The sequence below is a fragment of the Anarhichas minor genome, unplaced genomic scaffold (assembly GCF_050575085.1).
Source record: "Anarhichas minor isolate MPS153535 unplaced genomic scaffold, ASM5057508v1 ptg000023l, whole genome shotgun sequence".
Taxonomy (NCBI): domain Eukaryota; kingdom Metazoa; phylum Chordata; class Actinopteri; order Perciformes; family Anarhichadidae; genus Anarhichas; species Anarhichas minor.
In genome coordinates, this window is record NW_027466469.1 from 897,501 (window position 1) to 923,548 (window position 26,048).

Consider the following 26,048-nt stretch of genomic DNA (forward strand, 5'->3'; position numbering starts at 1 on the left):
TGCCGGGCTTCCGACTCCTACGAGCGGACCGCGTCACGGCGCTGTCGGGGAAAACGAGGGGAGGTGGAATCTGCTTCTACATTAACGAAGGTTGGTGTACAGATGTCACAGTGTCAAAGGAATCATGCAGCCCTCACTTGGAAACACTTTTCATAGACTGCAAACCTTTTTATTCACCGCGGGAGTTTTCCTCATTCATCCTGGTCGGTGTTTACATCCCACCTCAGGCCTGTGTGAGTGAGGCTCTCCAACACCTGGCTGAGCAGATCATCAACATGGAGCACAAGCACCCATACTCCCTTCTCATTGTTCTTGGGGACTTCAACAGAGCAAACCTCAGCAAAGAACTGCCTAAATACAGACAGCATATTAAGTGTAGCACCAGGGACAAAAACACACTGGACCACTGCTACACTGTCATAAAGGATGCATATCGCTCTGTCCCTCGTGCAGCTTTGGGACTCTCTGATCATTGTCTGGTCCATCTTCTCCCGACCTACAGGCAGAAATTAAAATCTGCAAAGCATGTGGTGAAGACTGAGGAGATGGACTAACGAGGCAAAGCTGGAGCTACAGTCCTGCTTTGCCTGCACTGATTGGAGTGTTTTTGAGGCTGCTGCTACAGACCTGGATGGGCTCACTGACGCTGACATCATACATCAGTTTTTGTGAGGACATGTGTGCGCTGAAAAAAAAACTTCTGCACATTCAACAACAATAAACCATGGTTTACTGCAAGACTCAGGCAGCTTCGTCGGGCCACGGGTGAGGCCTACAGAAGTGGGGACAGGATCCTGTACAACCAGGCCAGAAACACATTGACGAGGGAGATCAAGGTAGCTAAGAGGAGCTACACTGATGCCCTGTCCACATTACTCCGTTTTTACTTGGATGCAGATTTGTCAAATAGAAACGATCTCCGTCCACACGGGAGTTTCAGCATCATTCTCGAGTTGATCTGCATCCACACGGCAGCCAGGGATGTGTGCTCTCCCCACTGCTCTTCTCCCTCTACACCAACGACTGCACCTCAGAGGACCCATCTGTTAAACTCCTGAAGTTCGCAGACGACACAACGGTCATCGGCCTCATCAGGGACGGTGATGAGTCTGCGTACAGGCGGGAGGTTGAACATCTGGTCCTCTGGTGTGGTCAGAACAACCTGGAGCTTAACAGGCTCAAAACTGTGGAGATGACAGTGGACTTCAGGAGGAGCCCCCCAACACTACCCCCCCCCCCCCCCTCACCATACTCAACAACACTGTCTGCTGTGGAGACCTTCAAGTTTCTGGGATCCACAATATCCCAGGACCTGAAGTGGGCTCCCAACATCAACACCATCCGGAAAAAGGCCCAGCAGAGGTTGTACTTCTTGCGCCAGCTCAGGAAGTTCAACCTGCCTCAGGAGCTGCTGATCCTGTTTTACTCAGCCATCATCCAGTCTGTTCTCTCTTCTTCCATCACTGTGTGGTTTGGATCAGCCACCAAACAGGACAGAAACAGACTACAACGGATTGTCAGGTCTGCAGAGAGGATCATTGGTTCCAGCCTGCCCTCCATCCTGGACTTGTTCACCTCCAGAGTCAGGAAACGGGCTGGAAAGATCACTGCAGACCCTTCACACCCTGGACACAAGCTGTTCCAACTCCTCCCCTCTGTTAGGCGCTACAGAGCTCTGTACGCCAAAACCACCAGACACAGGAACAGCTTCTTTCCACTGGCCGTCACTCTCATGAACAATAAATAAGTCATATTGCACTACTACCTCTGTTTGCACTATTGTATCATATATACATATACTTTTTGTTTGGGATATATTTATACTTACATTGTACATAGCTGTTAAATGTCCTTGTTTTTCTTATATTTCTCTTGTTTATTGTATATATTTCATATGTGTGTATGTACGATGAGAGTAATGTGTAACCGGAGTCAAATTCCATGTATGCGCACACATACATGGCCAATAAAGCTGATTCAGATTCTTTGCATGTTCTCTCAGGGCTTGGTGGAATCGAGTTGTGGGGCCTTCGTTTGCGGGCAAAGAGATCCAGTCTTGCTTCATCCACACCAGTAACTGCGCTTGATCTATCGTACATGAGGACAACAAATCTCTCTAACTGTTGCAGGTCCAGGTCACTTATTGATGTTGGATGCTGGCTGAGATTGGTGATGGTTTCAGAAACTTCATCACAAATGTTCCAAGTCTGCCATGCTGTCTTCTTCCCTTTCCCATGAAATGCAGATGCAATGTGTGATAGGAAATGTGGTTGTGCTAGTACATTTCTACTGTGATTTAGTTTATGTGCCTTACTCACTAACAAAACTACTGTATATATGTGACATATGATTGTAAACTAGGAGAGTGGTAACAGGACCATATGGGTTATCTCTGCCTTTGCTTTGATAAGGGGAAGTAACCAAATGGGGGTTGCAGTTTAAGAATGTTGAGGTGTGAAGATTCCCAGAGATAATCAAAGGTAATAAAGACACATGTCTTCATGTGACAAGGCTCAGAAGAGGAAGGGGATGACTGGAGGGGTCAATGGGGAGCTTGAAACTGCTGATCAATTGTTGTAATGCAGTGGCGGGCCGTGCATTTTATATCTGGGCCTTCACTGCCGTCTTACCACGAAATAACCTCATGATGGCGCCACAGCTACGGTTATTTGTTTCTAGGGGTGTAACATCACGTATTCGTTTTAAACCATTCGGTACGAGGCTTACAAACCGAACAATAATACTAGTGCATTTGGAAAATGCAGAAGCTCAAATTGTGGTAAATATAACGTTTTCGGTGGAGACACCGGTCTGTCTGTCTGTTTAGTTTCCGGGTCAGCGTTTGACCCCGGAAGCAAAACAAAACACAACTGAGGCGCGTATGTTCTGCGAGGCTAAACTAGCTCAGTAAGGAAAACAACACGCACAAACTCGCGCTACATTCTCCCCGCAGCGTTTAGGCAGCTGTTCCCTACTGATTCAAACAGGGCTAAGCAATCGCCACACAATCCCCATTTCTCCAGACCAGAATTCTTGTTTGTAAAAGAAAACAGCCCAAACTGATTCAATTATCCGGACCCTAAACCCACGCAGGACGGGATGCTTCGTAATTAACGGACACTGCATATGGTCAAAATCGATGTAATTAACACAATGACGAGAGCGAACTCGCATATATTCACAACAAAGCATGACAAAACAATCCAGCACCGCACACACTGAAGAGCAAGTGCCAGTCAAATATTATTTACATCAGGGAACGATATATCCATAAACTACACGATAGGCAAAATTAACACACTGCAGATGTAAAGAAAACAAAAGCAGTTTCACTTACCAAATGCTGTTCTATTTAAATACAAAGTTCATCCTCCTGTCTTTGTTTACAAAGAGTTCAATAACGCGGCTGTGCAGTACATCCGTGTGTTTCAGTTCCAGAAAGAGGTCCTTTTCAGTATTTCACTATTCTTCTTAACTTTTTCAATGTGGAGCTCCGTTTCCCTGCGAACTTGTTCGTTGATCTGGAGATCCACTCGGGTCCCTCCAAACGTTTTCAAGATCACCGTAGCTTGTACGTGTCCCGCCGTACTTTGGTGTCGCGTAGCAGCCTTGCTCAGGCAGCTCAGGTTACCAAATCCAGCATGGCTCCATACACCAAGACGTTCAGTTGCAAATAACAGGCATTCCCAGCAATACAATTTGCATCTCTTCTCCGACCCTGTCAGCAAGGAATACCGTTCATAGTTTGCTGACTGAAAGTGGCGCACAAATCCTTTTCCTGGCTGGGTCAGGGCTGCTAGCTGTGGGGTTGGCCGGCCATTTCTTACTATGTCCGGAAATGTCCTTCTTGAGAAAGGCGTTCCCAGTAACTCCGCCACTAAATCAGTTTCTCCTCCTCCTTCCGCCATTTGATGTTAAAAAAACAAAGCTAAGTAAAAAAAAAAAACTAAAAATGCCATAATTTCTTCCATATCTTTCCACTTGAACTCTGACTGCTAACAACCTTAGCCAGTGAATGCTAGCAAGCATAAGTTTCACTTTAGTCACGTGCTCGCCCACTGACCAATCACAGCACACTCTGCACCTCGCGGCAGAGCTGCAACTGGACGTAATGCTGACGTAGCTATAGGCCGGCTAGCAGGCGCTGACACGTCAAACAATACGCCCAACATGTCAAACTAAAGATCTGATTGGTTGAAGAATATGACAATCAACAATATCGTCCCCATTCACTTAAAGTGCAAAGGGATGCACTTGTGAGTCTGCAGGCCTCGAGCCTCTCTTCTTACCTAGAGACACAGAGGTGAAATCTGATTGGATAAAAGCTCTACTTAAAACAAGCTGCACTGGAAGCAGAGCAACTGAGGAAGACAGTAGCTGTGCATTGAGAAAATAAGATAATGGGAAAAATATTTTTATAAATTATAATACATGTAGTGTATTTAAGAAAAATGATTAAATTATAAAATAGATATAACTTTGTGATTCTGTTTAGGCCAGCAGAGAAGGCCTTGCAGGCCCTGACGGCCCACCACTGTTGTAATGTAAATAACTGATGATCCCCCCCTGCTGTGTGCTGAGATGTTTAAGAGCAGGAGACAAACTGAACTCTTGGCTCATCCTCTGCGGACTGTGTTGCAGTCAGTATGACGGTGAAGCCTTCTCTGCGCAGAGAATAAATACTTTAACAACTCCTTCTCTCAATGTTTCTTGTTTCAGTATTATAGGACTCACTCGGTCCTATTGAATCGTTTTTCCACCACAAACTTGGCGTCACGAACAGGATCCCTTGAAAGATCATCGGGAACCGACTGCGGACGGGGACTGATCATCCAGGAGGCTTCTCCTCCTGCCTCTGTGCCTCCACACATTCTGGAGAGGACCGTTCAGTGGTTCCTGAGCATCTTCACTGGGATCCTAAAGGACCTGATTGAGTCCAGATAGACTTCTAAACATCCGGTGAGATACTGAAATTTGGAAGATTGACTCTGAAGGTTTGTTTTGTTTGTTTTGGGGTTTTTGTTTAATTAATGTCAAATTGGGATTTTAGAAGTGCGCTGATTTAGGAAATAGAATATTTTTGTCAATATTCATATTAGCATTTAACAGGCATGTGTGGATATTTGTTGACATCTCATATAAATGCTGTTCGTGAAAGGTTGGGTAGATACGGTAATATAGGATACTACTTTTAGGAGTGTTCGAAGAATATTGCTGAGTAAAGGAGGACGGGGAGAAAAGGGTGAGTGTTTGATTGTCACGTTAAATACCTTAAAGCAGAGGTCTTCAACGTTTTTCAGGCCAAGGACCCCCAAACTGATAGAGAGATGGAGCAGGGACCCCCGACTATATATATTGTATACAATTGTGTTTTATATTAAACTGGGCCTAGTGCCATGTATAAACATACCTCTTTATTGTGCATTCAATACTAAGCTTTTCAAATAATACACAGGTTCATATATTCATGTTTTTATTTTAAACATGTGCAAGGTACAGTGAGTAGGGTGGCCGTGCCACTGCCATTTATAAACATACCTGTTATCTTGCATACAATACTGAACTATTAAAATAATAGACAGATTCATGTTTGGGGAAAAAAAAAAATGTCTAATCAACCAAAAATTTCGCGGACCCCCTGTTGAAGACCTGCCTTAAAGGTTGAATATCTTACAGTTAGACATTAAACACTGAAGTCCTTTAACCTAAGACGAAGAATCCGTAAGGAGACTGGAAAGAAAAAGATTAGACTTAGACTTTGAATCTGTAAGGATAAATCTGTCTCGGTAACGGCTTAACTTTGATTGTGTCCTAAACAAATCCAAAGACTCACGGTGACGACTGTGTTTAAAGTATAAGTGTACACTGACTGTGCCTCAAAATGGGTGTACAGGGAAGTAACCAGGTTCCTCCACCTGAAGGGCCTAATGTCATTTTCATGAAGAAAAAGTTTGGTGAAATGAGCTGTTAACATCTGAATGAATGGGTTAATGAATGTGGGTTTCCTCAAGGAGGATCATTTAACAGATCAGGTTAAAAAAGTTACAGAAATGATATAAAGTCACAAAAGAAGTTTGAAAATGTGGAAGGATGAATCTGAAAGTAGGGAAAGAAAGAAATGGTGTAAAAAGATGTCTAAAGTAGATAAACCAAATGAGAACGAGGCAGATAAAGCTTCTCAGAAATCTTCTTCTCTCTATCCCTCACTGCACAGGGTGGATCCTGAACTCGACGCATGTCCTCCCCCACCCCCACCATATGTGGCCCCTCCACCCGGTCCAGCAGCACGCCAAGACAGCCTGACTTCGACCCATCTCCAACCAGCACTCCTGCCAGCAACCTCACGAGCACGATCTCCTCCGTCGCCAACCTCATGCAGCAGGCCGCACACGCCATGTCCCAACTAGGCAGCCCAGACAAGTCACACGAAGACCTGGGAACAACTGGAGACGCAGTGAGAGGTTCCTACAACCACTCATGTGACACCAGAAGTGGACGAGGACCATGAACAGACGACGACGAGGAAAGACTTGAACTCTCATTCCCGTTGGTCCAAGTGGCAGGTCCAAATGGAGCAATGATGGTCCACAGACCCTGGACTGACAGAGACATGACCGACACCCTGGCACATCTGCCAGACCCCCAAGCATCAGGCACAAAGTTTGGTGATGAAGTTATCGTATTCTGCCGTGAGATTAGCCCCACTGAAGGAGAACTCAGACGCCTCCTCATGAAGAAACTTTGCCCAGCCAACTCTGCCAAGGTTCGAGCAGCCTGTCAAGGAAATGCCAGACAGGTACAAACCAACTGGGATCACGCTGACAACGCTGCATATAGAGACATGATTACCGTACTGGTTACAGCTTTGACAATTGCTTTCCCGCAGAGAATCAACATGACAAAAATAACATCATGCAAGCAAAAGCCTGGTGAAACTGTAGCAGACTATTACGCCAGACTCCATGCTATTTTCAACGAGCACAGCGGTCTAAGGGATAAGAAGCACCTGTCTGAGAAATGGATATATAGTTATAAATAAATTATTATATATATATATATATATATATATATGTCTGTTTTATATTATAGTGAGTATTATTATATGATATATATATTATTATATTATACAGAATATTATTATATGATATAATATTATTATATTATACTGAATTGCTTGTGAGGGGGACAAAAATACGATGTCCTGATGTGTTTGTTTAAGTGTTAAGTGTTATTTACTGCTTTCTTTCATGTTGGAATAAATGTTAAATATTTAACTGCAAAGTAGTAATGCGTGTTTGATACCTTCATTTTATTTTTTTGCATTAAATCATTCTGGGATGTTTGCTGAAATTGATTGGATGTGGCACAGCCCTACCTAGAACATTTTCCACCAGCCGCCACTGGGTCAGAATATGCCTTTTGTTCAACAACCATCTGCGGGCAGCTGAGCATCTGGAGAGAACATAATGTTGACCTGGGACTCGGAAAAAATAGCAATCTGGAGCTAGCCAACTAACAGAGATAATCCGAACTATGCCCCTGCTGTCCGATAATGGATACATCTTTCAATGTAACACACAGGTCGAAATAAACCGTTAATGTAACGTATTAGAATCCAACAGCAGTATTCTAGCACGCGCCCGCATACGGTCGTCAGTTTGAAACCGTTAGCAGTTATAACGGTTTGTCATGGTCATAGCAAACGCCAGGCAGATATTTTGGTATTATTTCGTAGGAATTACTGAAGGTAAGTGAGGTTAGCTAACATTAAATAAATTAACTTCAAGCGACGTCGGTTAACTTAATAATGTTAGCTAGTAAACGGAATTGCTAGTAACAAGCTAATTAGCTTAACGGTAGTTGACCTAGCTAACGGGTCACCGTTAGGTTATGTAATATGTCATATATGTCATACTTTATATAGCTTAAATATGTCATACTTTCCCTCTTGATAATGTCCAAATTTGCAATAAGAGTTACGTTAAAGCTCGGTAAACTGTGACGTTACTTCACGTTGCATAATATACTCTATTGCTCGTTTCAGGATGGAGAGACCCCGGGGATTTAACTTCAAGCTGTTGGTACCCTCCAGGGGGAATAACGGACAGGTATCTGCGGTTCGACCTCAGGAAACCGTAGAGAACTGTGGTGATTTCATGAATACATTGCAGCAGGTAACGTTAATTTAATTAGCCAACAGTCAACCACCAACAAACATTCATGAATAACGTCAAGGTAAAACACTGATGCTAGCTCAGCACTGACAGTCTTTCAGCACGAAAATAATGAAGCCACATCTTTTCCTTTCAAGCAGTGGAAGTCTTTAATGTACAGTATGTGTTCTTGTATGCCCTTATCCTTGTAGTAGGCTGAATGCATTGATGAACAGATGCAGCTGTCTGAGAGGCAGTAATCATTAACACAGAATACAGGTGATGACTTAGCATTTTTACTGTTTTCCCCTAGGGTAACAGTAAAGGTTTTGAAAAAGAGCAGAGCATGCCTTTCACCCATACAAGTGCGGTTGCACCAACAAAACCAACTAGACCAGGTATTTTCTCTTAAACAACAAGTTGGCAAACTATCACAACATCTTATAATAAATTGATTATTGTCTCTCCTCTAAAGAAATCTCCAGGATGAAAGTTGTGCCACCAATGGAAAAGGGCGAGGTAATATTTTCATTATACAAAAAAATGTGAAGCATGAATAGGAAAGATTTGGCCTTTGCAAAGTGTTAATTCAAAAGCATGTAAATCTACTTCCCATCATTGTAAATATTCCCCAGAATAATTGCAGTCCGGGGCAGCTGTACTCCAAGCTGTTTGATGAAGTTGACAAAATAAAGTGTTGGAAGGTTAAAGTTGACTCTGACACTGTGCAAAAGGAAAGGAAACTCCAAGAAAACAAAAGAACAATTGAAACTCAGCGCAAAGCCATTCAAGAACTACAGGTGTGTATCCTCATCTGTCACTCTCTCTCTCTCTCTCTTTTTTTAATCAGAGGATTATTGATAAAAGAGGAACAGCATACTCTAACACCCTTTGATATCTATAGTGGTATGTGTTACGTCTGTTCTGTCTTTACAGTTTGGAAGTGAAAGTCTCAGCGTAAAGCTGGAGGAACAGATCAGTGAAAATGAGGAGTTGAGGAACAAGTAAGTGTTCTGTGAAAGCCAAATAGACATGACAGTCTAATTTGTAGATGTATAAATGTTTTGTTTATTACACTTTTTAAATACAGAAACAACGGCACAAGGAACTTGTGTAATGTACTCAAAGATACTTTCCAGCGGACAGCTGAGAAAATGCATTTATGTAAGTAAAAGTGCCTCAATAAGTGTCTTAACCAGCCATGTTATTATTAAGAATTAGGACACATTGCTGCATAACAAATCGTTACATTTTCCAGTTGAATCCGAAAGAGAAGAAACACATCACCTCTTTACGGAAAACAGTGGGAGTATTCAGGTAAAATATCTACATCACAATGAAGTTTTTTTAATAATGATCATTGTTGTTGGACAGGAGTCAGTAAAACAGTCTGACATATGGTTTGATGGTCAGCTAACATGTAACCTTTCATCTGTAGAAAGTGATCGCAGCATTTGAAAGCCTTCGTATTCAAGCAGAAGCTGATCAACAAGAGATGCAGAAAGGTTGGTTTTGTTACTATTGCTGAAGCCTTTTCACTGCAGGATATTTCAATCAGTCAGGAATAACTCAAAGGACAGAAGAGAAATTATTGATTGATTGGCAAGCAAGATAACAAGATAACAACCACTATCTTGTCTTCTTCCAGTCAAAGAGGATTTACTGCAATTTGAAGATCAAAAAGAAAAACTTCATAAGGAATATACCATGAAGGAGAAAGAGGTCAGTAAAATAAAAGTCTTTTTTAGATCACTTTATTTGGGAACTTCTGAAACAAACAGCTTAAGGATTGACGCTCACATTCGCAGGCTGCAGTGCTTCAAACACAAATCAAGGAAAAGGAAAAAGAACTACAAGAACTCCTGCTTGATCTCCAGGAAACCCAGAAGCACTGCGAACAACTTCAAGAGGCAACAAGTAAGATCATGGTTACATTTCAAGGTTAGGTGCTCACAGCTGTATATTTTTACAGTCAATTTTATTTTTAGATTTTTGGTAAAGTTTGTTTTATTTCCCAAAACAAAGTTTCTTGTTAAACGTCATTCAATGTTTTCAGGAACATTCCCAGAAGTCGTGATGAAGAGAATGAAAATGTTCAATGAGGAATTAGGTTTAATTAAAGATAATAATAGTTGGTAAGCATTATGATTGAATGAACTTAACAAGGTTCTCCAGGTTTTGTCTAAAACGTTAGATAAGCTTTGACTGAACTATTACTAATGTTATAATGGATCTTATGTCTTGTTGGTCTCAGTATTTCAGGATGACTGGTTATTAAAACTACACTAAAAGTGGAGAAATCAGGCATTACTATAAAACATATTTGTTAGTATTAGTACACTTTGTTATTTGAAGGATCACTAGAGAAGGATCCTAAAGATGTGATCATTAAGTATTTACTGACTTACAGATGAACAAGATGAACTTCTAAAAAGCTCAAAACAGGAACAAGAATCCCTTCTTCAAAGACTGAACGCTGCAGAGCAGCACTCTAAAGACACGGAGGTGAGTGCTTTCACATTCTTGCCATTTTCACTGAAACTTGGCTCTCTCGTGTGTTATCTGCTTTGATAAAAAATGAGTCGTATTCCTCAGAAAAATCGTGAAGCTATTGCTGCAATGCTGGCCCAAAGCAAAGAGGAATATGGAGAGATGATTGAAAACAAAGACCTGAGCTTGCAGGAGCTCACTAGAGTTAAACATCAGCAAGCAGACAAGTTGGAGGAGATTCAGACAACCCTTCAGGAGCTCCAGAGTTCACGAGCAGCAGAGATACAGAGGTAGAAATAACTCGTGTCAATTCAGAGCATTTTTCTGACCAAACACAGTTTCTCCTCATACCACTTTGTTCCTGTCATGACCCACTTTAAAGGACCAAGGACCTTGAGGAGAATCTTACAGCAAGCAACAAAGAACTTGAGAGGAGAAACACACTTTTAGGTAAGCCTCACTGAGGGAAGTATGTAGATATTTTATTTGCTGCTCTTTCACGCTAATAAATACGCTAATAATATATAAATATGTTTTACTCAACAGGAGAGAGCCGAGAGCAGAGTGCAGACAAAGATGAGCAGATCAAAATCCTTGAAGATAAACTGGTAGGGTGGATTTAAGTTTGTTTCTCAACCAGTCGTCATAGCTCGGACACAAAGGACGAGAACTTGAAGGCACTCATCGTACGCTTTCCTTGTTCTTAGGAGAGAGAATCCAAATCCGTTGAGTCCATGAAGGCTACGAATGAAACCACTGAACTCAGAGTGGAGGAACTCACAGCTGAGCTGTCGAGGAGAACTGAAGAAGTCCAGCTATTTAAGGTGATACATATAGATCGCTCATCTCAGAAGGAAAAGTTATGTTCATACCACAGTCTAATACAGAAGCCCGAGGTAACATTTTTTGTCTATAAAGGATGAAGCAGAGATTGAGAACGCTGAACTGGATCGACTGAAGAAGACCTTAGAAGCTGCTGAAAACGCACAAGAGGATTTAAAGAAGAAGGCCACAGTGACAGAGGTTTTTATTTGGTTTACTTCTCATCATCTGTTACCCACAGCTCAGATCTTTTTTTTTTTAATATTGAGTGATATTGTGTATATATACACAATACATGGCTTCACCACGTTGTGTTCTTTATTCATTCTCAGATCAAAGTGCAAGACCTGGAGGAGCAACTGAATACTGAAATAAATCAGAATAAAGAGCAAAGCTTTCAGATGGAGCAACTGAGGAAAGACTTCACGCAGCATAGGTGAGTTCTTCCATTACATTACATAATATTAGCATATCAAATATTACATTCAACTGTTATAAGTTCATGTCTAATGTTTCATTTATGTCCTTTTAAGAGTGAAGTACAAAAAGCTATCCTCCACCTTTAATGAGCTGCAGTGTGAGAAGACAGCCATTCAGCGGCAGCTTGAGAGCGGATCTTCTGATGTGAAAGCTATGGAGGCAAACATGGAGGTCTGAATCATCCTTTCACATGTGATCTTTTGCTTTTGTACATTAGCTGTTTGCATTAGCTGTCTGATTTTGTTTTTTTATTTCTGGCTGTCATATGAATAACATGCTGGAATATGTTTTGACTGATCAGGAGAGTGAGGAGAAGGTCGTGAAGCTCTCAATAGAAATTCAAAGACTGGAAGAAGAAAACCAATGTTTACGGTGAGTTTTTCACTTCAGAGACAGAAAGGTTTGACATTGTGTAGTTTTCAAGGTTAATATTTGTATGTTTTCATTTAATAGAGAGGAAGTAAACTCCATTAAAACCAAAAGCCAAGGAACATATCAGGAAAGCGAGACTTTGCAGAAGAAGATTGAAGAAAATGTAAGTATGCCAACCAACCCAATTACTAACAGTAACACAGTTCTGAAGTGTGAAAGGATGATTTCTCTGTGATCTCTGTCTACAGTGTGAACATCTGCAGGAGGAAATTACAGAAAAAGAAAATCGGATCAAATCTGTGGAAACAAAGGTTATTGAAAAAGTGAAACGTGAAATGCTAATACTATCGATCAGTTTGTGTGAATAACAAGAAGTTGTTTGTTTTTTAGCTGTGCAAGCTCAGGAAAACATTTGAGATTAAACTTAAAGCCCAAGAGGGATTCCAGAAAAAGGTTTGTGACTGTGAAACTACATTTACAGTACAGGAAATGGTGGTGTTGCATATTTATATATTTTATTTAGCAGTGGAATTGTATATTTTCAGAATAAAATGCTTCAGAAACAAATAGCAAAGGAGAATGCGAAATCCAGTCAACTTGAAATTGTGGTATGTTGTTTTTTTAATGTTACAGTATGTAATATTGATATAAAACATTGAAATGATAAGTATAGCCCTGTATGATGTAAATGTTTGTCTTTGTCTTCAGATCAACAGTCTTCAGGAGGAGTCCCAGAGCCTCAAACGACTGAACGAAGAAGACCATCAGAACATGCTGAAGGCTCTTGAGTCCAAGTCCTCCTTTGCAGCAGAGCTTGAGAATGAGGTTACTTATACAATGCTATGTTATTTACCACATTTTAAGTTCCTCATAATACAAAATTACAATAAAAACAGCCTTTTTTTTACAGCTCCAAAAGCTCAGATTAACAGCAGTAGAGGCCGCCAAGAACAAGGAAGACACAGAAGTCAAGTGTCAACACAAGATAGCCGATATGGTCGCACTCATGGAGAAACATAAGGTACGTCATTGTGAAGTTAAGGTTTTGGTCTTTTCCAGCATGACAGTCGATCCAAACACATGTTGCATTGTGTTGATAGAGCCAGTACGACCGGATGGTTGAAGAGAAGGACGCAGAGCTCGATGAGAACAAGAGGAAAGAGACGCAGACTGTGGCCTCCAGGAAATCTCTGGTATGTTGCTGAAGAATTATGAATTCATGTTTATTTACATATAAATTAGATCAAATTATAAGCAAAACTAAAATTGTGAAAATCAGGAGTTGGACGTCACGAAGCACAAGGCAGATAATGATCAGCTGAAGCAACAGCTGAAGACAGAAATAACAGAGAAGGTACGTCACACTTTGAATCAGTTACATCTTTTGGGGCTTTTCACTGAAATGCGTTAACTTTTTGACAGTTTATTGTTTGAGAAACAGTTTTCATTGCTTTTAGGAAAACGTGCAGAAGGAGCTGACTAACTTGAAGAAAGTAATAGCATCAACAAAAGTCACCCAGCTGTCAGAAGCAAGGACCAAGCAGGTACACCATCTAACAGGAGCCACTGATGACGTTTGTCATCACCTGTATCTTACCAAGAATTCATCTCTCCATTTCCAGTCACCCGCCTCAGACTATAAACAGAGGAGATGTTCCAAGACCCCAAAAGACAGCTCTCCAAAAAGACACATGTTTGACTTCTCCGAGGCCCTGAGGACTCCCTACAGCAGAGAGGAGGGAAGAGCTGCTTTTAAGAAGAAAGATGTGAGTTCAAGCTAACACAGCTCTTTAGACTGTTATTTCAGGCACATTCGTACATGTTGAGACGAGTTGGAAATCAAATCATCAAATTGTCTTAACTTATGTTGCATTGTTGTATAATTGTAGCTGGCAGTTTAATGCATTTTCATGTCCAAGACAGGTTGAGTACAAATACTGTGGACGTTGTGTATGAGCTCACCTGTTCAGAGTCCCACTTATAACCGTTAAACAGCATGTGCCCCTTTCATACAGACAAACCGTTCATTATTAACATAAACTGTGTGGAGGTTTTGATGTGTGTGCATGTGCATGCAAAGACTGTGTGTGTGCATTCATGTGCAGGGGGATTGTCCCTCAGTATGCGCTGCATGTCAACAGTGAATGACTGCGGTGTGAACGAGTCACTAGAGGTTATTGCTGAGCGATAGCTCGTTGCCAAGAGATAAATCACACTACGATAACATTTGATGTCCTCTGTGGTGAAGCAATCTGACACTGAATCCATCAGAACATTGTGTGGAACAACCCCAAAGACAACAGTTTCATCTATTCATAAAGTAAACCTTGATATGATGATGAAGACCAGCATAACATAAGAGTTTAGTCACTATTGTAGCATTCATAATCATAAAACTCAGACTGACGCTGACTTTGTATCGAAGGAAACTCACAACGAAGACGTGAAAGCCCCGAGAAGCTTTGCAAGCGGAGTTGGCGGAACATCAAACATCAAAGTAATATCCAGTATTTTTCTGAAATGTCCCAAAAATGAATAAAAATATGAATGAGTTTTGCTGACATTGCCTCTTTGAATTCCTTTACAGTCGTACAGAATAAGGACGCCTCCTTCTGCTGTGAAGGCAGAGCGCTGGGGGAACAGCACCATAGAGCTCGACTTCAAGTCCGACAGCTCTGATCAAAGCGATCTCTTGGTGAGTTGTTCGATGTTATCTATATATATATATATATATATATATATATATATATATATATATTGGCTGATGGTTTGTTTGTCAGAAGAAGACATTGTTTGTCATCATTCGTGGCAGATTGCCAGTAGAGCTGATTTGGCCTTCTTTTTCTCTTCTCGGCAGACCTTTGCAAGTGCACCTGCACACACTTTCTCCGCTCCACAATGCAAACGTAACATCTTCAAGAAGGTAACGTGCTCTTAGAAAATTGGGTTTATGCATTGTATACATGGACAAAGAAGACTGGTAGTTAAAAGATTTGGATCAAAATGTCTTTTTCAGATTCAGAGCCCCGTCACTCATAAATCACCAGGGAGCTCCTTGAAGTTTGCTGCAATGAAAAGAATGAGGGATGCTGGCTGGACTGCTGTCACTGGCTGTGACAAAAAGAAGAGGACGACCAATGTGAAGATATTTGCATAAATAGTGTTATGACGGGTCAGATAGACAGTTATCATAATAGACAGGTTCAGATGTTAATTTTCCAACTTTGTTAACATACATATACGGCACTGTTAAAGATCCAATAGACAGTATTAATAAGAGCATGCCAATTTATTTCTTAACATGCGTAGATAGTATGTTATGGATCAGTTCAACTGTGTTGTTAACCACAGAAAGATTTAGTTCATATTCCAGCTTTTTGGCAGCTCTTTGTTGGGTTTGGAGGAGAGTTCAGAGTTTCTTGTAGTGCTATCGTGTTGTATGATTTATCTTTACTGCTGTTCACATGCAATCTCTTTTTTTCTGCACAAGTTCATATTGTTGGTGTCGGAAATGGTTCATTTATGTATTACTGACTTAATATATTCACGTTTCCTAATATTGACAGTGATATAAGTAAAATAAATGTTCAAATTGATCAGCATTGTCTTTGTTTGAATGTTCTCTTCCTCTCTAAATGCCTCTCATGAAGAATTTAGATTTCACATGGCTGAATCATACTAATTAGTGGAAAATCAGAAGTGCAGAAGGAGGCGTCTCCGACTGAGAGCTCCCTCCTCCTTAATGAAGGAACTGGAGATGAAATTGAGATTGGTCTGCTGGGGCCGTTGGCACGTTGTCGTATATTGGATGGCCGTCATAAAGTCCTCCAGAAATGACAAGTGTGTCCTCGTCTGCCACAAATTCATCTGCTGAAAATGAAATAGGCATTTTTAATTGCTAATCAAAGACAAAATATTATTTCCTGATTGCATGCTGAAGGGGAAGTCCTTACCCATGTTGTTTAGAGGTTGATGCAAGTATTGGATTTTATGTTTGCATCTGTGGAACATGAACACAACCCCTGCCAGGGCAAACACTCCAAGTACAACGCTGAAGACGATGGTCATGCTCTTCTCTGAAATGTTTAGCCTCAAACCTTGTAACACAGCAAAAGAATGAACAAATTAAAGTCATTCACGCGAGTTAAACATCAACTTGCATTGCGTAATCAAATCATTAATACAAACTGAAGCCTGATGCCTACCTTGTGTGGTTGTGCCCACTGAACCTGAGGTTGTGTTGACAGTGTGAGATGAATTTGTAGTTGTGATCACTGTAGTATCTGGTGTACTTATGTAACCTGCTGTGGTCCGCGTCGATGTTGTCAGAGCAGTAGATGTAGGAGTGCCCGGTGTCGTGGTCGTCGGTGTCGTGCTATTAGTTAGAGGAGTCACGTTGGTTGTTGACTGAGGAGTCTGGAGAGGACTTGTGCCCTCAGGTGTAGCCGCTGTAGCGTTGGTGAAGGTGCCATTGTCCCGGGTCGTGCTGGTGAAAGGAGTCGTGTTCTCCGTCGAGTTTGAGAAGACAGTCACACGTCCAGTAGAGTTAGATGAAGATAGTGTTGTTGCTGTGAGCGTCGTGTTTAAATCAGGGGTTGTTATTGTTGGCGTGACAGTTAATTTATCCGTCTGTGTTTGTGCCACAGCAAAAGGAATGGCCAGAAGGTAACAAGCCAGGGTAGCAAAGAGGGTGTCCATGGCCATTTAGTTCTGTACTGGGAAACAAAACACAGGCTGAAAAACACTGGATACATACATTTATGTTCCCCTAACGTCTGTGCAGTGAAAACAATACCTTAAACATTGTGTTTGACCTTTTACTCGTAGGTCATATGCGTTACATGAACAGATCTGATGCAGGAAATAACTTCAGCCACACTAAACATGACTGTGTACACACAACTCTGATCTTTTGTGGTTACGTCGGTGGAAACTTTTCTAATCTCCCTCCCAAGGGAGAGCTTAACTTAAGTCCAAACCGTGAATAAGAAGTAAATGACAGATCTGGCTCACCTTGTTTTCTTCGTATAAACAAGAGACTCGGTTCACTTCCCTGACAGCGAGTCTGCCTCCATGTCACTGCCGACTCCTCACTTCCTATGAACCTGGACCAGCTCGTGCTGATTTGCTGGCAAAGTGGCAGGTGAAAGTGGGCAGGCCACTTCTTTGTGAACTTCCTCTATTGTATGTTTCCAAGGAGACAAAGGACACAGCTATTACCTAGACCAAAGCTCAATCTCTCTCTCTGTCTCTCTCTTTCTCTATCTTTCTCTCTCTCTCTCTCTCTGCCCCCCCCCCCCCCCTTCTTGCTCAGTTCAAATAGAGTTTACAGCCCTGAGTGGAAGACAAACTGCATTGCCAAAGCATTAACTACACTGTAAATGTATTTTATTCCCTCTCACAAACATACAGAGGTCATAATACAGCCGCTGGAGTCTTCTGTGCTGAACGTGTGTACGTGTGTATTCAATCAACATGGTTGAACTTTGTACAAATTGTTTATTAACAAGTAGAATTTATGACTAATTCATACAGGTAGTTCATAAAGATTGCACAATTTCTAGATATAAATAACTAGGCACTAAACATATACTCAAAAAGAAATAGCCATTGTTCCTTCAATACAGTAATGCCATCACACATGCTGTAAAATATCAGACAGTATTATAGTGTGCCTAAAGGAGGGCAGTGTTCAGGATATACAGCTAGCAGCCGCTGGCAGGGAGAACTATTGAACAAAGGGCAATAGTATAGTCAAGTTGCCACATTGCTGCTGAACAGGAAATGGGAGCAGCTCAGTCACACTGGAGCAAAATATGTGGCAACCTTGTGTTTCCTTATTGTTCTGATGAATACCTCAATAGCTGAAACGTCTTGGGTGACATCTTGTCATCTGTATGTTTATAAAAAAAATAATTGCATTAAAATGTCTCCACGAAGAAGAGAAAACGTATCGATATCGCAGCGTTACAGTTTGCTGGAGTTTTCAACATTTTTGCTCATCGGGTCAAAGTCTTTGAATGCTGAGTCGTCAGCTTTCAAATGAAAGTCTGCTGCAGCCTTTTCTGTGACGTCTGATGCCTGTAGTGGGTTAACAACAAAACATTAATAACGTGACAAAATCTACATATGTACATGTAATATATCCTTCATTTACTACCTATTATCTAACAAAAGGGTCAGTCTCCTACCTCTGATTTACTACAGCAACTGAAGCAGATCAGGTCACTCATCTTCACAAACAGGTCAGGGTTCCTTTTCTCTTGCTTGCATCCACCTAAAGAGAAATAGAGACATATTCTCACTGTTGTATTGGTAGATTTAGATTATAATATGTAGATCATTAATGTGTGTTAATGCATTAATGTGTGTCTACAGTGGAAGTAGTGGTTAGTATATAATGCCTCACCTGTGATCATGCTCACCAGCAGGCCACACACGATTGTGGTCAGAGTACCCAAGAGAGACAAGTAGAGGTAGGACAGAGAGTACCAGGAGTCTGCCAGAGGTGGCCTCACACTGACACGCGAAAGAAAATCATTTTAGTCATCGTCCTCCTGCCGCTCTACACATGTTACACCAACATGATCGCCACTGCTTTCTGATGATATGCTGTATGAAGTCAGGCTGCATATTCAGTGACTTTACAATGATATCAAACAGATGTTTGAGCCTGGAAACCAGAGAATATTTGGCATGTTTGCTTGTCTGCAGTTCAGGTTTACAAACACAGCGTTTTTGGATCCTCTCTCTGTGGGAATGGAATACATTTTAAAACCTATAAAAAAAATCTATTTCTGAAATGTGGTCCAGAAAAGCAGTTGGGTGCAGCAGATTTGATTAAGTTGATTGAAGTGTGTGGATATAGTGATATAGCATTGGAGCATTCATATGGCAGCAAAATCTATTCATTTTTACTGTAAAAGTTTATTAAGTTTCTACTTTTCCTGATGAATTGACTTATAGAATAAAGTCTTTTGTATCATTTTTGTAGTTTTTATTAATTTGCTATGACCACATGATGTGCTTGGCAGCAGGTGGACCTTTCGTTAGATGTAAAGTGACTCACTCAGCCTGTGAGGTCAGAGTCACTGCACTGGTCCACGGAGCTGTCGTTGTGTAGTTCTGGCCCATTGTGCTGTTGCAGCCCGCAGTGCTGACTTGGAGAGGATTTGTCTTTTCACTTGTCTGTGGGTAAACCTGGCCTCCAATCCCTACCCACAGAGTCAACACCAGACCGAGGATCATCCCCACAAGTCCTCCCTGCAATGTAAATATGGCTGCAGGCAAATACTTCCTGGATGTGTGTCACAGTTGTTGTATTGGCGAGATTTCTTTGACAGAGGGTGTTGCTGTGCAAGTGAATGTTCCAGAAAAAGAAAAATACTCACTATTGAATTGGATGTGCGGAATAGCATGCCCAGTAGGTAAAGACCGAGTAGAGGCCCGCTGATCATGCCAAATATGGACAGAGCTGCCTGGAAACAGAAAGCTATCAGGAGGCTTGTAGTTCCTGATATTCAGCTCTGGAAGGTGCTGTAGAGCAACAACAGACTGCAGTCCTATCAGTGAATGGTGGTTACCTGCAAAACGTCTCCCATCACTGAAGCAACTCCAGCCATCCCAATACACAGGGCACCAAAGAACACACCTGGTTGATGTTAAAATCAACATCATCAACAGAAAGGATTTAATCACAAACAGCCTGCAGATCCCAAATGTTCTTCTGTGCAAATTGTGCGGCAGGTTAGCTAAACTTGTCCTCAAAGTCTGATACATATTTAAATGTTAAATGTCCTCATGTGATAGATTTAGTGACTCAGGTCTGAGTTTTGTGTAGTAAAATAGTGATTTTTGGGCTCAATGTGTTTTAAAAAGACATCTTGACTTGCTTTTGCAGGGTATCTGCCAGTCTTGAAAAGTCTTTAAAAAGCATTGCATTCAGTTTTTTTAAAGCCTTAAGAAAAGTCCTAAATATTTTTCATAGGCAGTAATCATAGTTCTAAAATATTTTGTATCCGATTGCAGGCTGTTGGGAGCCGTTAAACATGCGTAGACTAAATGTAGGATAGTTTCTACAGTAGACTCTGCACGCAGGAGACAGGTCGATCCTTTTTATGACGTCTCAATTAGCACTACAAGACCTATAGTGGGTACTGTCACTTCTGTTGGCTACAGCTTTGAAGCCTATTGTCCCGTAACAGGAAAGTGTCAGCTTTAGCAAAACCTTAAATGACATGAATCATTTTAACCCTTCTAATATCATTGGCGACCCCATTTAATGTTTAACGTCCCGAAATAAGTGCTTGATATCTTATTTAATGATTCTTCCTAATTTAATGTGAACAACTGGGTTACAGTTTCAATGTCTTGTACGCATTTTGTACACATCAGTATATAAACGTCTAAAAGGTTGTACAGCAGCCATCTAAACCATTTCTCCTGGTGCCCTGTTTGCTCTTTCTTTTTACTCTGTCTCCATTGAAATTTCCCTCGAAACAAAGGTTTTCTGCCAATGATGTTTAGTCTCAGCTCTTTTACAGTGAAAGTGACAGAATGTGTCTGAGACTGAGGATGCTGTTGGAAGAGGACCCTGATTACGAGGCTTCCTCCTCTGGTGAGAATGAGAGCGTTGGGGTCGACCCTCCTGCTGTCTCTCAACCACCAGCAGACTCTGCTCTCTCTGCGTGTCCAAAAGTGGACACGTTTTCTTCCAAAAATGAGTTATCATGTTCCCTCCCACCACTGAATTTGGACAGCTGGAAAGACTTGGATGTGACCCACTTAAAAAGCGTACGTTGGGTCGGTCATTTTTTTTTGCAAGAGCATCCAAATCAAATGCTGACACTGGAAGGGCAATATTTCCAGCCACCATGTCTCCGAAGACTTTCTGTGTTTTCTCCTGTGTCATATATACGCTTTGTGACAAACTCGCAGCAACTCAGGTTGTATCAGACAAGTGGGCCCAGGCTGAGGAATGTCTGGTTATATTTCGTGGCCGCTGTCCATAAAACACGGTGTCAAAGTACATGCAGCATGTGATGCACGGTCCAGCTGTGCCTGGAATGTGCCGGGTACACTGGGAAACTGCATGGGGGAGAACCTGAAGAGAAGACTAGACGGCCAACCGTTTTCTGCCCTTCGCCTCGGCCACATCATCCTCAATGTTTTTTCACCTTACTTCCAGAATTATTCACCAAACAGATATAAAACGTTGTTGTAATCACAAAGGGACTGCTCTATTTAACATCTGGGACTACTCTGTAATGATTAGAACATTGTGAAGTTGTTTGAATGCATAATGGAGCTACGCCCTTGATCTTACCGTCCCACATGATCCTGCCTGTGCAGGTTTTTCTCACTGATCTCTGATGAAGATTGTTGTAGTTTTAACCACTGTTTTTACTTTGTGCCCAGGGCAGTCCGCTTGAAGAAAAACTCTTCACAAATAAGGATTTCATTATGTCGTCGGGCTATGTAGTGTTATCCAGTTCTGATCATGTCGTAACTCGCACAGTGGAACTGGAAGCACTTTCAACTACCTCTAGAATAACAAGATGAGATAGTAGTTATCTCGTCTACTGGTATCTTGTGAACTTCAAGGAGTCATACTGTGCTGTGGTTACTGTTGTAATTATCGTCAGAATGTACAGTGAGCTCGGTAATCAATGAGATAGGGAAAGGTTTTATGGAAGAGTGTTCTTCAGAACTGTCTTTCTTTAGTGTTAGTTTGTCCCTCAGAACTTTACGCTTCTCTAAAGCCTGCTCATTCTTGGGCGACTGTGAAAGTGTTTTGTTGAACTTACTCAGGCCCATGTTCATCCAGTACACATGCTTCTCTGTGAGGTTTTTGCACACTGGAAGAATAAAGTCTTCCACAGTGACAGCAACAAGAGCGTTAATGCTGGAAGACACCGTGCTGAAAACAAACAGTAAGCTATTAAGTCTTTGCACAGAACAGGAAGACTGATGCATGTGAATGGCAGATTATAGATTACAGATTAGTCTCAGGTAGCCGGCAGATGATGTGGACTTTTCACAATAAATCACATAACCGGTGACTCATTCTTTCTTTACTATTATACCTTATCTACGAGATAATTTCCTTAGCAAACACAGGCTATTTTGTTCTGATTTAAAATAATGTAATGTCCTTGTTCGTCTCAGGCCTCACCTAAGAGTACCACTGTATGCGGCAGCCACAAACAAGCCGGGGATTCCAGGGTAATCTGCCAAAATATCCATCACAAGGTAGGGCAGCATCTGGTTTGCAAACATAAGCGAATCGTAGTATTAACAATAATACTTTGTTCCACAAAAAGCAGAATGATGATGATGAGTAAACAGACAATTACAGCTGCAGTTACCTGGTCGTAGGTGCTTATATCCCTGTTTGTAAATGGGTCACAGTTCTTGTAAATGGAGTACATGGTGAGGCCAGTAAACATAGCCAGACTCACAGTTACCCACAAGCCAACCATGTTCACGTACAACGACCTGAGAGACAAAAAAGAAGACTTGTCGGTGCACGGGCCGTGGCTCACAGCCAGGAAGGTTTGCAGTGCATTGCAGGAATGCTCACATCTTGGCATGTCTCAGGTTTTTGCAGGAGATGTAGCGTTGCACCTGGGACTGGTTGATTGAGTAGATAGACGCCCACATGATGCTGCCACCGACTATGATGGTCCAGAAGCTATGTCGCTTCAGAGGATCTGGGTCAAAACTGATAAAAGTGAACAGGATGTGAATGTGTTGAATGTTCGGGGACATCAACAGCTCAAACGTCTGGCAGTGTGAGAGGACACTTTTAAAGGCAATAAGCAAACAGAATTTAGATTTATTTTTCTCGATAATTTCCAGTGAATCTCCCTTCCTTGTACACTAAAGCGTTTACAGGAAACAATTTTAGGAAAGTTAAGCTAATTAGTTTTTATGTAGCTGCCAACTAATTGATCTGATTAATGAGTTAAAAACAGACAAACATCAAATACGATCTGACACAACTCTGCCTGTGAACATACTCAAACGCCTCTAGTCGGCCTCCTTGCCCAGCGTCCTCCCAAATCTTCGTCAGGCCTCCCTGCAGTACAGCTCCTCTGGCTATAACGGCCACAAAACCTGCCAGCATGATCACCATCTGTATCACGTCCGTCCAGATTACTGCTTTCAGACCGCCCTGAAACAAAATCCATGTTGGAGCCACCTTATCATTTCCAAGTACTTCCAATGTTAAGCTAGATGAGGCTTGTGATGTTAAAATGTGTACAATTATGCATTGCCATGCAAAGAATACCTTGCATTAGTTTCACAAGCATATCAGACGTGGATGCTGATATTTAAGTGTAATATCACAACGAACAGTTTGAGATACACATGCATTCATGCTTGGACTTGAGGTTTTCAGTCTGTGTTTGCATGCATTATAGACCTCTTGTAAACTTTTGGGTACGCAGATCATTTGTTCAATACAATACATCATATTTTTTAGAATGCACAATACCAACCAAAGTGCAGTAGACGATGCACACCGCTCCTGTAGCCACCAGCACTCCCCAGAGATCAAGTCCTGTGACTGTGAAATCACAAAAGAAAAGCTCCGTTATGATTTTAAAATAAACCTATTGAGACGTAACAACGTGTGACAGTGTTAGTAACTTCAAGCCAAAGTCTCCATAACCTCTCTGAAATGGGGTATCCATCCATGTTTATTTTTTACTTTGCACAAGCGATGAATTCCCACTTCATTTAAAAGAAAAACACATCTGGTCACCTCTTTTGTTTTAGGGTCAATCTGTCTTTAAGACAAACACGAGAGAAGGGCAACTCATGACGAATGACATCAAAAATAACACAGGTATCTCTGGAAGACTATAGCGTCATACGAAGTACTATTTATACATAGTTGTAGCAAGAACAGCCCTCGTATAGACTCACTTTGATTTAGTGCAAGAGCAGGAGCATAGATGACCAAACCGGTGTAGAGGACCTGAAAACAGATGGCACCATTAGCTGATTAGGTGGAAACACAACAATCATGTGATTCATATTAATCTTGGTATCTAGAATTCTACATAAAGTCAAACAGGCCGGCTTGTTATCATGTTACGTATACCATGTAAATTATAGATGAGTGTTCCATTCTTCAAGGTTTTGTACGTTTAGTTTGAATTATCTAAATACAAAAATCTGTTGAATATTAAAAGCATGTTTTAGTTACCGTCTGTACGATGTACATCGTGGTCCCAATTATCCGAATGGGCCGGCTGAAGCGCATCTCCAGGTACTAGGAATGAAAGGAGAAACAGTCAGACATCATTAAACTGTTTCCACACATTGGTTTGGTTTGTACATCCACAAAGTATAAAAGGCGTTTGTTTATTGGTTTGTATTTCTTTGTTTTAACACCTTTTGAAGGAAATACTTTTACAGCAGTTGGATTCTGTGCAGCGTTTTATAGCCATTCAACCAAGATCACTTTAAATCTACTGTACTGGACGTATCATTAGCCACATTGTCCGGTAAAAGTCATGCATTTCTGTTAGCATGCTTGCTTTGTTGATGTTTACATTTGAAGTTATTTGGTGCAGCGCCATAATAATCACGTACAGTCTGTGACTTTTCCTCACCTCATAGGCGCTGGTGATCCCCAGCCTGTAGAAAAGCGGGACGAAGATCTCGGCAGTGATTGCCGACATGATGGCATAGGAGAAGCCGAAGAGCCAGAAGGCAGTTCCGAACCGGTAGGCCTCAGTAGGTGTGCCAATGACTGTGATGCCAGACATGAAGCTGGCAGTGAGCGACATGGCAACTGGCACAGCCGTCATTTGCCGTCCACCCAGCAAGAACTCAGCGCTGCTGGTCTCCTTGCGGCTCCGGATGGCCTGGAAAAGGCCGATGCCCGCTGCCAACAAAATTGCTCCGACAAACACCACATAATCCCACACAGAGAAAATGGCCACTGGACCACCTGTTCCAACCATGCTTAGTTCAGTTTCCCAACACTCTGAACTGTTGTCAAAGACGCTTCTGTATTACCTCAACTCCAGTTGTACATATACCACTAACAGCAAAGGTTAACACTGATGACTGACTGAAAAATACTTTTCAGTGCATTTCAGACTTGGTCAACTGTGAAACGTGTGAAAATCAGCTGCACTCATATTCAAAAGTTTCAAACCTTCAACAAAGAGAGGCAAAATCCAAGGAGTTCAGGGTCTCTATCAACCATACGAGTCGCTCCGACTGCAGTAGAAGAATGAGATACTTCAACCACTGAACATCTTCTGCAATTGTCAGCAGTCTGATGTTTTCGGTAGACTATAAAGATTAGTTCACTTTAGTTAATAATCCATCAAGGACACACGGTTACAGTCAGCTGTAATTTCAGGGATTGTAAAAAGATCCTGAGGTTTGTTTGAAGACCTTCTGTTGTCTAGATGTGTCCGTTCTCATCTAGGAGGGGCCTTTACACAACTCCCAAGTTACTCAGTATGAGTGTTGTATCATGAGGAATTTACGCAGGCAGGGCAGGTTCAACCTTTATGCTTTTCACTTTGGGTCACGTGATGACCATTGCTTTACTTTGCACATCTTTATCTTTGATTATCATTCCAGCGATTTATAGGGAAGCATATAATTTCAAATACAAAAACATGAAGGTGTGTGGGGGCGGAAAATGTGAAACTACTATGGTAAAAACAACTAGAGAAAGAGTAGGTGTAAGCCACAGGG

At 41.5% G+C, this 26,048-nt stretch overlaps 2 protein-coding genes across 2 annotated transcripts; one reads left to right on the forward strand and one right to left on the reverse strand.

The window, feature by feature from the left end:
- The first annotated feature begins 8,045 nt into the window (after positions 1–8,045).
- Positions 8,046–15,474, forward strand: sycp1 (synaptonemal complex protein 1). Its single transcript, XM_076097033.1, has 34 exons — positions 8,046–8,174; positions 8,467–8,551; positions 8,629–8,672; positions 8,789–8,953; positions 9,090–9,157; positions 9,244–9,317; positions 9,412–9,470; positions 9,592–9,658; positions 9,802–9,875; positions 9,962–10,070; positions 10,564–10,658; positions 10,749–10,933; positions 11,026–11,093; positions 11,190–11,251; positions 11,351–11,467; positions 11,562–11,666; positions 11,798–11,901; positions 11,999–12,116; positions 12,247–12,317; positions 12,399–12,480; positions 12,566–12,628; positions 12,708–12,770; positions 12,863–12,925; positions 13,026–13,142; positions 13,228–13,338; positions 13,418–13,510; positions 13,597–13,671; positions 13,787–13,861; positions 13,940–14,083; positions 14,566–14,619; positions 14,743–14,814; positions 14,905–15,012; positions 15,175–15,240; positions 15,334–15,474. Exons 1-34 carry the CDS (start codon positions 8,046–8,048, stop codon positions 15,472–15,474), a joined length of 3,126 nt encoding a protein of 1,041 aa, XP_075953148.1.
- Positions 15,475–17,903: 2,429 nt separating this feature from the next.
- slc5a8l (solute carrier family 5 member 8, like) lies at positions 17,904–25,297 on the reverse strand. Its single transcript, XM_076096914.1, has 15 exons — positions 24,944–25,297; positions 24,535–24,600; positions 24,252–24,303; positions 23,822–23,889; positions 23,339–23,493; positions 22,900–23,040; positions 22,685–22,814; positions 22,492–22,580; positions 22,124–22,236; positions 19,901–19,968; positions 19,709–19,795; positions 19,387–19,580; positions 18,727–18,836; positions 18,509–18,594; positions 17,904–18,398 (listed from the first exon to the last, which is right to left on the reverse strand). The coding sequence occupies exons 1-15, from the start codon at positions 25,295–25,297 to the stop codon at positions 18,285–18,287; spliced, it is 1,827 nt and encodes a 608-aa protein (XP_075953029.1). The 3' UTR covers positions 17,904–18,284.
- Positions 25,298–26,048: the final 751 nt, after the last annotated feature.

What these genes read in the sequence shown, in the direction of transcription:
- sycp1 (XM_076097033.1), top strand. Translation starts at nt 8,046, where the DNA reads ATGGAGAGACCCCGGGGATTTAACTTCAAGCTGTTGGTACCCTCCAGG. An exon ending in AAGCCATTCAAGAACTACAG is followed by an intron (nt 8,954 to 9,089) that starts GTGTGTATCCTC and finishes CTGTCTTTACAG; the next exon opens with TTTGGAAGTGAAAGTCTCAG. An exon ending in CAGAAGCAAGGACCAAGCAG is followed by an intron (nt 13,862 to 13,939) that starts GTACACCATCTA and finishes CTCCATTTCCAG; the next exon opens with TCACCCGCCTCAGACTATAA.
- slc5a8l (XM_076096914.1), bottom strand. Translation starts at nt 25,297, where the DNA reads ATGGTTGGAACAGGTGGTCCAGTGGCCATTTTCTCTGTGTGGGATTAT. An exon ending in GGATCACCAGCGCCTATGAG is followed by an intron (nt 24,601 to 24,943) that starts GTGAGGAAAAGT and finishes TTTCATTCCTAG; the next exon opens with TACCTGGAGATGCGCTTCAG. An exon ending in AACCTGAGACATGCCAAGAT is followed by an intron (nt 22,815 to 22,899) that starts GTGAGCATTCCT and finishes TTTGTCTCTCAG; the next exon opens with GTCGTTGTACGTGAACATGG.